Source organism: Pogona vitticeps, chromosome 1 (assembly GCF_051106095.1).
Source record: "Pogona vitticeps strain Pit_001003342236 chromosome 1, PviZW2.1, whole genome shotgun sequence".
Taxonomy (NCBI): domain Eukaryota; kingdom Metazoa; phylum Chordata; class Lepidosauria; order Squamata; family Agamidae; genus Pogona; species Pogona vitticeps.
Genome location: NC_135783.1, coordinates 186,738,448 through 186,756,486, shown reverse-complemented (window position 1 = coordinate 186,756,486; position 18,039 = coordinate 186,738,448). Strand labels below are relative to the sequence as shown.

At 41.0% G+C, this 18,039-nt stretch overlaps 1 protein-coding gene and 1 long non-coding RNA gene across 3 annotated transcripts in view; both read right to left on the bottom strand.

Annotated features, from left to right (window-relative positions):
• HECW2 (HECT, C2 and WW domain containing E3 ubiquitin protein ligase 2) overlaps positions 1 to 18,039 on the bottom strand; it is a 226,834-nt gene that overhangs the window by 22,445 nt on the left and 186,350 nt on the right. For both annotated transcript variants that reach the window (XM_072979546.2, XM_078380164.1), the window contains exons 20-21: positions 9,887 to 10,007; positions 8,797 to 8,910 (exon numbers count right to left, since the gene is read on the bottom strand). In XM_072979546.2, coding sequence (XP_072835647.2) covers positions 8,797 to 8,910; positions 9,887 to 10,007 — 235 coding nt within the window. The remainder of the gene's footprint in view (positions 1 to 8,796; positions 8,911 to 9,886; positions 10,008 to 18,039) is intronic.
• LOC144584289 (uncharacterized) lies at positions 6,342 to 7,624 on the bottom strand. The gene is made up of 2 exons (XR_013538446.1): positions 6,943 to 7,624; positions 6,342 to 6,727 (listed from the first exon to the last, which is right to left on the bottom strand). It is a non-coding gene; the product is annotated as an uncharacterized LOC144584289 (long non-coding RNA).

The window sequence follows — 18,039 nt, the reverse complement described above, 5'->3', positions numbered from 1 at the left end:
ATCCAAGGCACACGTTTTCAAGTCCTAAAGGGATGGAGCTGCATTCTCTCCCTAAGTCCAATGTTGTGACTTATCTCATTAAACAGAGAAATGCAGAGGTAGTATTAAAGTATCAAAGTATTATCCCACTTTCCGATGTTATTTCCAAGCTGTCTTTCATCCTATTAGACCTAAAGTTCAAGTAATCTCTAGAAAGACACTCATTTAGCATCTCTAAGAAGTTCCGCACAGAAGCAAGCTTATTTGTAGCCAATGGGAAATGTGGGAATTACTTACTATAGCAGCTATCATAGGGCCACATTTGTGTAACAGCTCATCATAGCTTCACTTTAGTTTTCACACTGAGTGAACAAGTGGAAGCAGTGAAGTAAAAAAGCAAACTGCTAGTTCTGAGTACACTTCGAATACAATCTTACACATCAATATGAAATTAATTTTTAACAAAATTAAATACTTTTCATAGCTTCATATATCCTTTTGTTTTTCATAAAGCAACACTATTTAATAAAAAAATACAATTGTGTCTGCCTGGTTGGAATTGAGACTCCCATCAATTTAGCATTTCCATGAATAGCTAAGAAGAAGCTAGGTATTTACTTCCAGACATGGATCTTTAATATACACAGAAGTCAGCACACACCTCAGTTATTAACTTTCACCTCTACCAAAAAAACAACCACACAAACAAACAAACAAAATACTCCAATAATTTAGCATATTAACAGTCATATTTCAGAAGACCTAACTATTTTTCCACAAGGCTTACACTCAACTGCCACACTTATCTCTCAGTAGAGTTCAGCCTTGCCATCACAGGGCACCACATACTTGAAACCTATCCTCTAATGTAGGCATGATTTGCTATATTTTCCATCCTATCTTAGCTGTGAATCTTTCATTTAAAGTCACCGTTTGGATCTTATTTTCTATTTATCAGTAATTCCCTGTGTACTTTTCCCAGTCACACTTTGTTCCTGATTCAGAAGTGAATGAACAGCCTTACACCTATATTTTCAAATTTAAAATGGACTGAAAATGCTTGTACTTCACTTTATACAGAAAATCACCAGTTTAGAAAGTGGTCCCTCTCCCACAGATGTCATTTTCCCAAGGGAATAAACATTTTGATGAGAAGGAGTAGTCAAATATGCAATTCCCCACCTGCAGTCTGAAACTGTACAGACTCTGGAGCTCCTTACCATGTAATTTTAGTGGAATGTGTAGACTGGCTGTAACTCAACCAATAAGAAATAAAACAGGCATTCTTATATCTTTGGATCTCAGCCTAGGTTCCTAAGGAGAATCTTAACTTACGAAGCAAACTTTCCTTTCTACATTAACTGCGGAGGAATTTAAAGTGAAAGCCTACAGAAGTGCCTCCTGCACAAGTTTAATTTCAGAGAGATGATAGGTTTGATAATGAAGACGATGACAGGCTACAGTAATAAGCATCTTCCTTAACACCGGCACCAACAAACCTCCTACAATCAGCTGGCTGGGAGGTGGCAGGGGGCACCCAAACCACTCATGTAACCACCTAGATGATGAAACATATATCACTCTTCACGTCATCAGGTAGATTTGTGTCACACCTTCCCGTTTTAATAAGTGCCATATACAGTACCAAGTCTTATCTTAATTGCAAACCTATGAGTTCTCTTCATTTTTAAATTCAGAACTTAACATCTACTGAACAACGAAGGAGATAGTTAATTGCTTTTGCCCGTGAGAGAAGAAGCAATCATGTTTTGCTAGGCAGTTCTGTAGACTGACATGGGGCAGACTGCTATGGGGTGGGTTTTTACTTTTCCCACCCAGTGATAATTTTTTCCTCAGATCTTTTAAAAGCAGATTTTTCCAGAAGGACAGATACCTCACCAGACAGCCTTCACAACCACATAAAAAGAGGGAACACATACTTTGTTTCTGGTTCACAGCTTGTACAACAGAGGTTCTCCATGGTTATTATCCACCAGCCAAATTCCTTTTCCTAGCATAAGCCAAGTTTTAACTTCCGGTCCATTCCTCCCTGATAAACAAATCTGCTGTGATTTTGGGGGGCATGCAGGCACAGACCAAGCCAGCATGTGCCCATGCCCTAGAGAATCATGGTAGAGATGTTTTATTTATGAGACAAGAAGAGACTAAAAGTTATAATTTGGCTTATGCTATGAACAGGATTTTAGCCACTGTGTAGAGTAACTTACTTCCCCCTGCTTCATCACACTTCTGCTGCCAAAATTTGGACAATTCAAAACATAGGGATTTGTATGTTATATTCACAATAAATGTAGTTCTTCTCCACTTTTCACACTACAACAATGGTTTCTGAATGCTCATGTTTTATATCTCGTTCTAACTTCTTACCTACATCACATGCCTAATTTTCCCCATTTCATCAACCCCACACCTATCAGCTTTCCAACTGCATGCATTTTATCTCCAAGCGGACATTATGTGTTGAACTGCATGCTTGAAAAACAAAACCCTCCCTGTCCCCCTTCTAGCCCTTAGGCTAAATTCCTAGCTTTGGAGAAGAAGTTAAAACAAGACAAGCATTTCCTTACTTAATGAATCTAGATTCTGCTCTTTAGTAAAAATAAACAATGTAGAAGCAGACGACAGGGGTAATGTATATGGTTTTTTTTAAAAAAAACACCCTAACAGTAACAGAGGTACTGCTTGCCCACATAACATACCCCCTGGTGAAGAGCTTAAGAAAATATCATGATTTATATTTATTTGCAGAAACAGAAAAGGCAAAGCCTCTTCTGAGGAACTGCCCTTTGTAAATATGGTGCCATAACTGGTAAGGCCCAAACAGTCTTCATATCTGAAAACTGAGAAAAACACAAATTCAGGTGCAGTCAGTGATGATGTACAAGATTTCTGCCCTTCAAGACAGTGTGTTTTGAACTTTGCCTCCAACAACTCTGGATTTCTATTCCCAAAATACTTTACCACTGGCCACGCTGGCTCAAGGCTTCTGTGAACTGAAGTACAAAATTATTTGGAGACCAAAGCTAGAGAAAAAGTACTATTTTCAGCAACTCTTTCCTGTTTGAGTTGCTACGTTGCTACTACGTTATATCTTCTTGCTTATATAACTAGCCACTAAGCCATATTAAGAACTATACATGTACAATTCAGGTTTCCATACCACATTTACACCCCAGAAAAAAAGAACCTACAGTGGTGCCTCACACAACGAGTGCCCCGTAGAGCGATGAATTCGCTCTACGGGGACGTTTTTTCGATCGCTAATGCGATCGCAGAGCAACGGCCCCAATGGGCGAAAATCGCAGAGCGAAGGTCGGTAAGCAGTTCGCTTACCGACCTTCGCTTTGCGACCCACCGATCAGCTGTTCTGCACAGCGTTTTTGTGCCCTCGTTAAGCGAGGGGAGGGCGCGAAAATGGCTGCCGGCCATAGGAAAACATCGCTGAACGGTGAGTATTCGGCCCAATTGGAACACATTAAACCATGTTTGATGTGTTCCAATGGCTTTTCCTGCCCCGTTCAACGATGCTTTCACACAGCGAGGGTTAATCTGGAACGGATTAACCTCGCTGTGGGAGGCACCACTGTATTTTCCGTACTTCCACAGCTGCATTTAATCAAGCCTAGAAGGTGTGAAATTTCATAGGAAGTGTGCTATGAGTAGCCCCAGACCACCTGAGTTACATGGCGCACAGTCCTCTTACATTATCATTATTATTATCATCATCATGGACCACCAAACTGATTCTGATTTATGGCAACCCTTTCCAAGGTTTTCCAGGTAGAGAATACTCAAAACTGGTTTCCCATTCCCTTCTTCTGGGGGCACCCTGGGACTCTGCAGCTCGCCCCTGCCCCCAAAGCCATACAGGCTGACTCTCCTCCTCAGAGGCACTGTGGGGATTAAAACTGCAAAACTCTGGCTCTGCAGCCAGACTCTTGAACCACTGAGCTATCCAGCCAGCTTCTTAAATTACTATGTGATACTGATTCTAAAAGGCAGGTCCACATGCTACCTTCATATCATCAGGTGTCTCTCTGATGATCTCTGTGCATGTATGTCACGTGCTTCTTCAACCCTGGGCACAGAGTCTGTGTTCTTGGATTTCTGGAATCAGAAGCAGATTTATCTTTATCACTTGAATTAAATGTTCCTGTTTCATATGTAGGGTACTTTTTTTTCACACCTCGCATCCTGCTGCTAAATTTTAGTACCTAATTTTGGACACTTGGGCAGAGTTGCATTCCTTTTGCTTATTTCTAAATGATCAAGTGCTCTACTCTTTCCAACCTCCCTTGAATCTCAATTAGCTGAGTTTCTGTCTATTGCCAGAGGTGCAATGAATGAATACCAAGGGGGTCAACCATCCCCCTCCATCCTGCCATGTGCCTTTGCAGAATTTGCAAAGACAGTGGGTAGATATTGAAACAGTTAGGCAGGGCTCAGTAAACTCTACATATGACGGTCACTTCAGGCAGTAGGATGCAAACCCCACACAATATCCTTCTGCTTCTTCCTTGTGTGTCAGGATTTCTCCCTGACCTAATTATCCCTTAGGACTTTTCACAGAGCCAGTGCTTTCCACCTTCGTTCAGAGCACCAGTTCTGCACAAGACATGCTTGCCATTTTGTGTGGCTGCCACCTCCCTGTGCCAGACTAGCCTGCTCTGGCCGTGGCTGGTGCACCTTCACATGGAAAACGTGTGAGCAGGCAGTGCTAGGTGTGTGCTGAGAGGATGAGTGGGGAGGTAAGTCAGGATGGCAGCAGGAAAGTGGTAGGGGAACGAAGAGGAAATGGGAGAGTATAGTGGCAATGAGAAGGATGGTGGGGAGGAGAGCGTTGTTCCTGCCTTTGCCTTAAGCGAGCTCTTCTGCCATACTATTCTATAGAAGTTCTTATACTGCAGCTCTTTTACCATCTACCCAAGAAAGAAATGATAAAATAAAGGTGTTGGTTCTAACCTGTAAAGCCCTAAACGAATTGGGCCCAAGCTTTCCCAAGGATCGTATCTCCCTTTATGAGCCTCCTCGAGTGTTAAGATCATCAGGGGTGGCCTTTCTCTAGGTTGCACCACCCTCACAGATGTGTTTGGTGGGGATACGGGTGACAGCTTTCTCTGTCGCTGCTCCTAGACTTTGGAATTCCCTCCCACAAGCCAGGCTGGCCCCATCTTCGCTATCTTTCCGCAAGCAGGCAAAGACCTTTCTCTTCAGGCAGCCTTTCTCTGAGTGACTGACTCACTTGGTGGATTTTTTAAAAATGGATTGCTGTACCTTACGGCTTTGAGTGTGTTTTGGTGTTGCTTATGTTTTTTTTTTAGTATGGGATCTGTTGCTCCTTTTTCGTATCTGTACACTCACTGTTGTTAACTTTAATACTGTATTGTCTTCTAATGACATAAGCCACTTTAGAATTTTTTAAGGAGAAAAGGTGGGGTAAAAATATTATAAAGAAACAAAGAAGGGCGAAGAGTAAGCAAAATATGCTTTGCTTCTATGCAGAAATCAAGAAACTGGTACAAATGAAATGTAACTCTATACCTAGATGGTCAGGAAGAGTAAAAAGGGTGGGTTCTTTTATAAAATTACATCATTTACCATTGATATACCAACAGACTTTGTTATAACAAACCCCAGTGGGGCTTACTTGTAAATAAGCATTTACAGGACTGAACTATGTAAAGTGAGTAATGTTGGTTGAAACATAGGGCAGGAAGCAAAAATATTTTCTCCCTGATCATTTCAGGAGCAGACAAGTTGGTCTGCTTCACAGTGACTCATTCCATAACTGTGAAAGTGAATAAAGGCATATACTACAAACCCATTTACTGACACCCATCAATGAAAACAACTCCTTTGGGACTCCCACATACCAATACAGTAATATTTCTTCCCTTCACTTTTTTTTAAAAATGAAGGATGCTATTAATCATCAGCAGCACGCTTATGTCATTGCCATTCTTTCTGTGTTTGGAAAGAAGAGAAAGGATAACTCAGCCAGAGCCTTCTCCTGTGTGAGCTTGCAATGGGGCATGCCATAAGGTGTGGCTGCTACTGAAACCGCATAGTCACTACTCATGTCAGTGAATGGCAAAACAGATCTATTGTCTGAGTTACTATGCACAGCCTTTCCTTTGGGGCGGTTCTCCTGACTGCAACAGAGCTGATCAATTCACAGACATTCTAGGGAGCCTAGTGTGGCAATCTACCCTTTGTTGCCCCTATTTATTTGGATCTCACAAAGGTACACGCCCTTCACGCTGCCACCAGGTATTCTCCAAATACCAACTTATGTCACAGGTGCTGCCAACACTGAGGGTTATAGAACTTAGGAAGCAGAGTTTTAATTAAATATTCTTTTATTGTCAAACAAATCAAAAGGTACATCACATATGAACTGTTTCAGGTGTTAATACGTATTGGATCATGTTTGCTGTCAATCAATATCTCTCTTGCTTTCAATCAATATCTCTCAATTCACTAACCCTCTCCTTCGTTCTCCTAAACCCTAACTCTCATTCCCCATCTCCAACTGTCCCTAACTCTCTCTAACTGTCTTCTCAACTCCCTAACTGTCTCTCTGGCTCCGCCCCTCCTGCTCTATCCTTGGCTCCTCCCCCTTGAGCTCCTGTAATGGACAGGCAGGAATGATGTCACCTTTTGGCATTCCGCTACACCTAGAAACCCCAAATACCCAAGTACCAGAAACAGACTGAATCACCTGTGCCTAATGTTATAACATTATGGAAAAGACCCTGATGTTGGGAAAGTGTGATGGCAAGAGGAGAAGGGGACGACCGAGGATGAGATGGCTGGACAGTGTCTGCGAAGCAACCAACATGAACCTGACCCAACTCCGGGAGGCAGTAGAAGACAGGAAGGCCTGGCGTGCTCTGGTCCATGGGGTCACGAAGAGTCGGACACGACTAAACGACTAAACACACAATGTTATAACTGCCCTCCCAACACACACTTGCCAAGAATCAATGTCAGAATGAATCTGGCTTGCCAATGACAAACATGAAGACTTGAGGTCTAGCTGCTCTCTGCAGCTCCATTCATACAGCTGGTAATCGAGACTTGACACAAGACTCGGGAAAGGCCAAAGAGAGGCAACATTTGCAGATAACAGCTGCAGGAACAGATGTTTACTGTTCCTGCATGGAAATACTAGGGCATGATGTTAGATTTGTTAAAACATACATAGAACAACCCACTTTGTGCTCTGGTCTGAGCCACGAGGCAAACTGTAATGGTGAGGCCTCTCAATGTACCTTGAATCACACAATCTTTCTAAAAGTCCAGTCAGAAAGAACTTAGCGGTTCACTGCTCTCCTTGCGTAAGTATTCATGGGCAGTGGAATTTTTTTTTCTAATAAGAAGCTGTGATTATGTGTTTCCCGTGGCCTTCTTTCCAAAGTTAATTTGACATTTTATTTTTAGGTGCCCTGTCATTCCTCTTTCTTCTAAAAAGGCTCAAAGATGAGAGGTTTCCTTCGGTAATTTAAATAAGGAGACAGTGAAGAAGAAAAATGTATGGGTATTTCAGCTAACTGGTATGACTGTGAACTTCTTTAAGCAGATTCATGCTGCTCCAATTATATTATGGGGAACATTCCATACTTTCACTGGAGCTACTTTACTCATTACTACAGCATTTAGTTTTGCCAATGAAGTGGTTTCATGCCATTCCCAGATGATAAACATCAATCTTCTTGACACAACATTCACATTAGGTCTTATTCAATGTGAAGACTATTACATCCTGCCTCTATGGTACTGCAAGGCGACAGGGAGGAGGAGTGGTTGAGTGTTTTTTTTTTCCTTTTCTTTTCCTAAAACCAAGAAAAAATGAGATGGAAACGGCAGCTGGAGATTTACCCTCTTGATAGAGTTCAAACTAAAATATGCATCCGAAATATTAAATAAATAAAAAAGAATCTCGGGGGGGGGGGGGAGACCGCTTTTTGCTGTTTGCCCACCATTTTCTCTCACTACTGGAGTTCAAAGTTTTGCATTTCAATGGAGCTTAATTTTTTTCAAAATGGAAAGTTTAAAATTCAGCTTCACAAGAGGGTGGAGAGTCGCGGGACAGTGTAAGGAGAGAACAGTGATATCAGGGGATCTCCTTAATAGCTGTTCTGACAGAATCACCACTGCCTCTGATATCCTAGACACACAGGGAGCAAACTCCCCATCTCAGACATTACTGTCCAATGCAGTAAAGGGTGCAGGGCCAGGGTGGCGCCAATGAGCACAGCCTTCTCCTTCCCCTCGCCCCTTGCAGCTGTCATTCTGTGAGGCAGAATGTCCAAATGCAGGTTTAACCTGCCCAGATTCCCAAAGGACTCCACTTCTGTTTCAAGCTTTTCCCTGTCTGGTGCCTAAGCATCTATTGCAACAGCAGTGAGAAATGTCAACAACAGTACAGGTTTTCCAGCAACATCAATTTCAGCTCTTTGAAGCAACTTTCTTTTTTAATTCTGTTAGCTACAGTGAGAGCAGGGAGCACCCAAAAATATGCAGGGCTGAGCCCTTTCTAATGAATCAGATATGGAAAGCATTTAATGTGTGCACCCAGCAACTGATGCTTTGCAAACAAGTAGACCACATGCCAACAGGATAAAATATTTCTGAACAGCTGTTGGTTCTAGGTTTATACAAAGCATTTCCTGTCTATAATCCTTCCTCTTTTCACTCTAGACCACAGAGAGCACAATTGAATATCTGAGCACAGCTGCAAAGCATAATGTAAACTGCACACGGTATTGGTGGCTACTTCCCTTTTCTACTCACCCTTCCTCTCCCACAAAGGTGACATATAGTTTATTTCTTTGCAGGTCTTTTCTTGAGTAACCCATGATTTGGTTGAAGGCATCTTCCAGCAAATGATCTCTCCGGATTATCAATCTGCAAAATTGAGACAATGACAAGGTGTGGTTGACATGTTCTCCCACCTCCAGCCCTGGTTATTATTTAGATTCCCTGAGTTGCTTTATCTCTGCACAATGTACTCATTCTAATCTCTGAACAGGTTCAACAACAGTTAAGTATTTCTTTGGATTCATTCAGTTTGCACTTTCTTTGGGCTTCCACCAACATTCCAAAATATTTCAGATAAGGGTGGATACATTTTCTACCAAGACAGATGGGCACGCTCCTAAGAGAGAAAAAAGCCTGTATAGGCAACTCAGCCAGGGCTGGTCCCTGTCCGTTTCATGCTCCAGCAGGGTTCAGTACAGGCAGAAGCACCTTAAAGGTCTGGACTACAAACACTGATGCTACATCATCCCCAAATTTACAACCAGCACTGATCGGAAGATTCGTTAACATACACAGTGGAAGGAAGTAAAAGAGTTATGTGAAAAACCCAACCCAAAATTCCTTTCTGGGATAAGAAGGGACAGAGCAACAGAGTCCAAATGCTTGAGTGCATGGCCAGCCTAAGAAATGTTGCCGACTAAGGTAAGGAACCAGATGGTCTCCACCCTCCATTTCATAAACAGAATTCCAGATGTATCTTAATTTAGTACTGGTGATGGGACAGATCTTTCCTCATCCCAAAAGCAGCAGGCCACGTAGCTTGGGAGACCATGACAGGACGTGAATCACAGGCTTCTTTGTTCAACAAAGGGGAATGGAAAGAAGACTCAGAAGAGACAGCCGGGAGGCCACTCCTGCTCTCCCCATGGCATCTCTCTCCCAAGGCAGTAGCTTCACTTTAGCTGATGGTAAGGCTGCCCTGCTTGAAAGGCTACTAACTGGTGCAGTGTTTGTCAAAACTATGTTCTGCAATTGCAATGATTATTCCTCAATAGAGAACATTAATGTTGTTTATGAATCCCTTTCTGACATCCCAGGAAAAAAAATCTGTTTCTCTGCCTACTTCAGTTTCCCTGGGCCTTGTCCGTAGCCTTTCGTCTCTAGCTTCCTGTAGAAATTTCTCAGCTTGGCTTCAAAATCTCTCTTATATGGAGCTGGAGCTCGAGCATTAGCACGTTGAGTACCTGCAACGACATCGGAAACACAACATATATAGCTTAGAAATACTCAAGGCCAAATGAATGAAAATGTGATGCTCTCAAATGCTCCACTGAGAAAGATGGAAAGAATAATATGGGGGCAGATGGAAAACCAGGAGACCACCAGCCAAGTAATGGTAGAAACCTGCTTTTCTCCCAGGATTATGATTTCGGTTACAATGAATACTTTGCAAAGAAGGCACAGCTAAGAGGAGTATAAACAGGAGTCCTTGTTTGGGATCAGAGAGGAGGAAATAGTTATGTGTGAACTGTTGACAGATCTTGAGTATGAGTTCTCATTCTGTATATTTTCGTACAGGTGAACTATGGGGAATCGTAGGAATCTGAAGTCAACCAACACTACCTCATTGTGATTTCAGACCCATAAATGAACTAGGTTGATACACAATAGCAAAGAAGGTATCTTGCTTGTGTAAACATACTGTTTGAGTCCTATTAATGCAGACACAGTGTTGTAAGTTCTTTGTTTGCGATCAGAGAGAGAAAAGAAACCATTAAATCCTTAAGTCAAATTGGATAATGTCATCAGCTATGGTAGGTTTTTTAAGAAGTTAAAAATTTCTGATTTCTCCTCTACCCTGATGAGGGGAAGTCCAATTTCCAAAAATCATTGCCCTAGTGGTGGTGCCTTTTGGAAACTGAAGACTCCCACCATTCCATGGCACCCAACAGTTCCCCTCCTGACAAAAGGGATTCCAAGATTGCTGCAGGCCTTTGGGGGGAACAGCAGAAAATTTAAATTTAAAAAACAAACAAAAACAAACAAACAAAAACACAACAGCTGAATAGATCATCAGCCTTAAATGATATAAGTTCCACTGCTGAATTTCATATTCATAATTTCACAAGCAATGTCTTTGTTCAGCTTGAAGAATGTGGATTTGCATTTGAATACATCTATGTGAATGAAGTAGAATATATACAGTACTATTAAAATACATATAAACATCTGAAACATACACAGTTATGGTGCAAACTTTCTCCTAGTCAGGAGAAAGTCCAGCCAATTTGAATGGGACTTTTTCACACATAAGCACGTACAGGATTGCAGCTTCAAACATGAAAAAGCTGTTCTTAAACATTAAATGTTACAGTCCTATTTACAAACCCCCCTATGTGGCTTAGTTTTGAGTAGCCGTGCAGAAATTACACTTGCAAAAGTAATGTTCCTTTCAAAAAAAATCAGAACTATGCTGATTTAAACAACTGTGAAAGTACTAAAAAGCACAAATAAGTAAACTGCCACTTTTACACAAAAATATAAATACTTTCAGCTACTCCTCTGTTATATAATAACATGTGATAAAATCCATAATTCATTTGAAAGCTCACCCCCAGGCCTCAAAAGAGATCTGCGTGGAAACAAAAAAAAGCCACATCCACCCACATTCACTGCATTGATGGTTATTGCTATAGCTTATTAAGGAAATCTGCTAAGCAAGCCACAGCTTAGCAAGAGAAACTTTAATGAAGCCACTTCCTATGTCATTTCAAAGTTTAGAAACACAGAAGCCTTCAATACCTAACTGGTTGACCCCAATTCAGTTCCTTTGTACAACTTTTCTGACTCCTGGATTCTCAAAACTTCCAAAATATCAAATCTGAGGAATGGTAACAGCCTCATACACAAAATGAATGTCCTTTTGTTTATTCATAATATATGTGCAAGTAAAGCAAGCAGCTCAAAAGCAAGAATGAATATTTGGGGGGCGGGGAGGAAGATGTAAACTGACAGCAGTAATGCCACTAGTTGTTAATTCCTTCTACAGACTGGTATAGAACGTCTTGCCTATTTCTGTACTGGATTTTTTTTTAAGCAATAACATATTATTTTGAAATTGTAAGGATGGATGGAAAGAGAAAAGGGAAGGAGATCTAATGAGTTCTGCCTGGTAACAAGAGGTCGATGGGAAGAAATATAGAAACAGAACAAAATAGGAACAGAATTCAGGCTGCCCTTCTATGCACGTTTCCTAAGGATGAAACCCCAATGAAATAAGTAAGACTTGTTTTGGAATAGACATGCTATATAGGATAGCCCTGTGTGGCTGAATTTAGCCATTTAGCTGAATTTAACAATCGTGTGATTGTGTGTGTTTGGGGTTTTTTTTTTTGTTGTTTGTTTTTTGAAACAGCTCAAAGTGGTTTGGCAGAGACTTTCTCAAGCCCTTTTGGTTCTGCTGCCCTACCTCTGGTCAAAACAGAGTTTGGAGAGCTTTGAAACAACTCAAAACTATGTCTTGCAGAGAAACAAGTCCTGCATGCCAGAAGCACTGGCTGGCATCTAAATCTTTAAAATGGGGTATTTTAATCCAGTTACATGGTGTAAAAAACACACACCCTCCAATAATAAGGTGGAAAAGATACTTTAATTAAAATCTTAGCATCAAGATCTAAGCTTTGTGGGAATTAATTTATTTTCATTATTTTTATATCTTGCCTTTCTGCCAAAACTAGCAACCAGGCCAGGTAACATATACTACAGTACCAGTCATACACATGCATATACACAATCTCTTATTGTTGTTTAGTTGCTAAGTCGTATCCGACTCTTTGTGACCCCATGGACCAGAGCACACCAGGCCCTCCTGTCTTCCACTGCCTCCCAGAGTTGGGTCAAATTCATGTTGGTCACTTCGATGACACTGTCCAACTATCTCGTCCTCTGTCATTCCCGTCTCCTCTTGCCTTCACACTTTCACAACATCAGGGTCTTTTCCTGATCCTATGTTGCAGGTAGAAGATCTTAGGGAGAGTACTTAAGTTCCCAACTGTTTAGAGCCTTATAAATTAGTCTTAGATTCTTGGATTTGGCATGGAAGCAGACCAGGAGCCAATGCAAGTTTGCTAGAATTGGGGAGATGTCGTCATATTTAGAAGCTCCTGAAATCAACCTGGCTGCTGCATTTTGCACCTGCTGTAGTTTCCGTATTGCCTTAAAAGGCAGCCTCATGTAGAGTGTATTACAGTAATCAATCCTCACGATAGCCAGTGCATTAGCAAGTGTAGTCAGGGATTTCCTGTCCAGGTAGGGCTGCACTGGTGGAAAAAAATGACATAAGTGTTTTATGACTATTTTTATCAAAATAACTAGGGTCTCTTTGGCGTCCATGTACAGTTAGACAACATGTACTATCATTTCAGTAACAGTAATAAGAGATTGTCCCCTTCAGGAATTGCTGCCTTGTCGTGGCGAAGAGGCTTGAGTAATTCAGAGAAGCTATGGGCTATGCTGTACAGGGACACCCAAGACGGGCAGGTCATAGTGGAGAGTTCTGACTAAACGTGATCCACCTGGAACAGGAACTGGCAAGCCACTCCAGTGTCTTTGCCAAGAAAACTCCATGGACAGAAACAAAAGGCTAAAAGATATGATGCTGGAAGATGAGCCCCTCAGGTCGGAAGGCGACCAACATGCTACTGAGGAAGAGCAGAGGACAAGGACAAGTAGCTCCAGAGCTAATGAAATGGTTGGGCCAAAGCCAAAAGGATGCTCAGCTGTGGACGTGCCTGGAAGTGAAAGGAAAGTCCAATGCTGCAAAGAAAAATACTGCATAGGAACCTGGAATGTAAGATCTATGAACCTTGGGAAGCTGGATGTGGTCAAACAGGAGATGGCAAGAATAACCATTGACATCCTGGGCGTCAGTGAACTAAAATGGACGGGAATGGGCGAATTCAATTCAGATGATTACCATATCTATTATTGTGGACAAGAATCCCGTAGAAGAAAGGGAGTAGCCTTCATAGTCAACAGAAGAGTGGGAAAAGTTGTACTGGGATACAATCTCTAAAATAATAGAATGACTTCAATACGAATCCAAGGCAGACCTTTCAACATCAGAGTAATCCAAGTTAATGCACCAACCACTGATGCTGAAGACGCGGAAATTGACCAATTCTATGAAGACTTACAACATCTTCTAGAACTGACACCAAAGAAAGATGTTCTTCTCATTCTAGGGGATTGGAATGCTAAAGTAGGGAGTCAAGTGATAAAAGGAACAATAGGTAGGTTTGGCCTTGGATTCAAAATGAAGCAGGGCAAAGGCTAATAGAGTTTTGTCAAAAGAACAAGCTGGTCAGCACTAACACTCTTTCCAACAACACAAGAGGCGACTCTAAACATGGACATCACCAGATGGGCAATACCGAAATCAGATTGAACATATTCTCTGAAACCAAGGATGGAGAAACTCTATACAGTCAGTAAAAACAAGACCTGGAGTGATTGTGGCTCTGATCATCAGCTTCTCATAGCAAAAATCAAGCTTAAACTGAAGAAAATATGAAAAACCATTGGGCTACTCAGGTATAATCTAAACTAAATCCCTTATGAATACACAGTGGAAATGAAGAACAGATTTAAGGAACTAGATTTGGTGGACAGAGTACCTGAAGAACTTTGGATGGAGGCTCGTAACACTGTACAGGAGGCAGCAACAAAAACCATCCCAAAGAAATGGAAATGCAAGAAATCAAAGTGGCTGTCCAATGAGACCTTACAAATAGCAGAGAAGAGAAGGGAAATAGCAAGGAGATATAAGAGAGCCTTCTTAAATGAACAGTGCAAAGATATAGAAGAAAATAATAGAAAGGGAAAAACCAGAGATCTGTTCAAGGAAATTGAAGATATTAAAGGAATATTTTGTGCAAAGATGGACATGATAAAGGACAAAAATGGCAGGGACCTAACAGAAGCAGAAGACATCAAGAAGAGGTGGCAAGAATACACACAGGAATTATACCAGAAAGATGTGTGACCACAGCAAACTATGGCAGGTTCTTAAAGAAATGGGAGTGCCTGACCACCTTATCTACCTCCTGAGAAATCTATATGTGGGGCAGGAAGCAATAGTTTGAACTGGATATGGAACAAATGATTGGTTCAAAATTTGGAAAGGAGTAAAACAAGGCGGTATATTGTCTCCTTGCTTATTTAACTTATATGCAGAATACATCATGTGAAAGGCTGGACTGGACGAATCCCAAACCGGAATTAAGATTGCCAGAAGAAATATCAGCAACCTCAGATACGCAGATGATACCACTCTGATGCCAGAAAATAAGGAGGAATTAACCTCTTAATGAGGTTGAAAATGGGGAGCACAAAAAAATGGTCTGAAGCTCAACATCAATAAAACTAAGATCATGGTCACTGGCCCCATCAGCTCCTGGCAAACAGAAGGGGAAGATATGGAGGCAGTGACAGATTTTACCTTCTCAGGCTCCATGATCACTGCAGATGGTGACAGCAGCCACGAAATTAAAAGATGCCTGCTTCTTGGGAGGAAAGCAATGAGAAACCTAGACAGCATCTTAAAAAGCAGAGACATCACCTTGACAACAAAGATCTGCATAGTCAAAGCTATGGTTTTTCCAGTAGCGATGTATGGAAGTGAGAGCTGGACCATAAAGAAGGCTGACCACTGAAGAATTGATGCTTTTGAATTGTGGTGCTGGAGGAGACTCTTGAGAGTTCCCTGGACTGCAAGGAGAACAAACCTATCCGTTCTGAAGGAAATCAAGCCTGAGTGCTCACTGGAAGGACAGATCCTGAAGCTGAGGCTCCAATCCTTTGGCCATCTCATGAGAAGAGAAGACTCCCTGGAAAGGGAGGCCCAGAAAATGACTAGAAGGAACTGGGACTCTTCTTGGTGGTCGTCACAAGATTCTGGCACTTACTGCTGATGGATCTCTGCCAAGACTCCTCCCTTCTATCCTTCAGGAAACATGTTAAAATGGAACTTATTTGAAGAGGCTTTCAGGAACATCCACCCCATGTGAGAGATTACTACTGTACTCACATGCTGTCAAGTCAATTCTGACAATCCTAACCAGTATTTTGCCAATTTGAAAAAAGATATATTCACACAACAAGTTTCTGGCTTCAATACCATCTCACTAACCTCTAACTCCCTTGTACAAACCTGACTTTTCAAGACATTTCCCACCAGGCATAACCTTCCTTCTTACCCAGAAAAATTCTTTTCATGACGGCTGCTCTTTTTTGGGTAGTCAAAAACCCACTCCCTCAGCTTTCAGGGTAACTTTGCTTCTGATGGTGAGATGCTCCCACAGTGCTTCATACCACCCCAATGTTTACAACTGGTGAGCAACCACACAGTACATACTATCCAAATCAGAAAAGTGTGACATAATATTATGGCTGTCCTTAATACTTGTGATATAAAAGTACTCCAGAAGCTCTAGGTCAGAGAACTGCTGATAAACTAAAACTCCATTTACAAGACCCCAGAAGACACAAGCAGCTCATAGTCTTGCTAGTGTGTCAACAAAGAAGGGAATTAACCTCAGTCTGGTTGGCACAATGGAACCAAAGGACAAGGAAAAAGAAAATGAAAGTGGTTTTGTCAACTACTTGAGAACAACACTATTTTTGGTTTCCAAAAACATTTGACATTTTTATTTTATGTGCCATAACAATGGCTGTGATTCTCATTACAGTCCAGATGTAGCAATCTCTTAGGGAAAAAAAAATAACCCTTGAGCCTGAGGTATTTCATTATTGTGAAAAAGACTAAAAATAGTGTAATAGAAAACTGTGATCAGAAATCTCCACTTATACTTCCCAGTGCATTAACTAGTTTAAAACATTTATACCCCGTAAAAGAAAGTTTTTGGAGTTGCTTATAATAAATACAAAAACAAGAATCAATGATTTTTTAAAAAATGTGATGGCCAAAGCCTGTTTGAATATCTACACTGCTCGACAGCTAAATATTTGAATAATATACTACTTTTAGTTTTTAATATATTTTTAATGATGTAAGCCTTGGGTCCTTTTTAAGGAGAAAGGCGGAGTTAAAATATTTTTTAAAAATGCTGAATAAAAATATTAGACTGAGAAACAAGGTGCACATATTCCTGCATTTTGTTTTGATGCAAGGGGTGGGGGAGCTAATTGTTACTATTGCTGTAAACACAGCAGTGATGGTGGTTGTGTGCAGACTCCAGCTGATCTGTGGGGAAGGAATCTGATCCCTAGACTGATGGTACACAATGCTACTGCACCCACTCAAGCTAGCTATTATACCTAGTCACATTCCATATTTTATTTCTGTTCCTATTGTGCTAAAGCATATGAGCTGCAATCATTGTACTTCTTTCCTTCAATGCATTTTCAGTCCAACATAATTCTGAGAATATGTTGTACTAACACATACAAATGCACTGTGACAAGAGTAATAAGACCTACCATTTTGTTGATGATGGTTGACATGTGTGAGTGCCCTGAACACCTTTAACTAGTTCTTACTTGTATTGGTGTTATTGAAGAACTGCTTAACAACTCAATATGACAACTAACTTTTGAACACATTGCCTCACATTTCATAAAAAAAACCCTACAAAATTATTCTCTCAGCACATGGCATGCTCTTACTAAAACTCATTTGTCACTGCCAAATAATTTCCGGGGCAATTAGAATAATCCCCTAAGAATAATAAAATAATAGAAGGGTTATTATGAAATGTATAGACTTCATGCATGTCTCTCCCTCCCTGTGTTACTCCTTAGGGACAAATAAGGAGTAATTGTACAGCTACTGAAGTCTATGGTCAACATTCAACACATTGACTTTGGTCCTTGACAGCCAGACAAAGTTCTCTAAGAAGAAACAACAGTACATGGATCCAGTGATTTATGAATCATTCACATTCAAGTCCACAACCTCATCCCAATTATGTAAGAAATAACCCAGACAACTTTTTCTCATTCATCAAGAGGAAACCAGTGGCATTAAGCCCCAGCAGAATCTACCACACTCACAAAGGATTCCTTTTAGTAGGATTCCATTCTCAGAATTATGTCAAGACAGAAATGTGTATTAAAGGAAGAAAGAAAAATTATTCCTGCTCACATGCTTTAATACACGGGGAACAGCTAACCTAACACCCCTCTCAACAGGAGGCTTTACTGATTTGTCACCTGCCTTCCTCCGTATCCATTGATATCCATGTCCCCTGATGGATT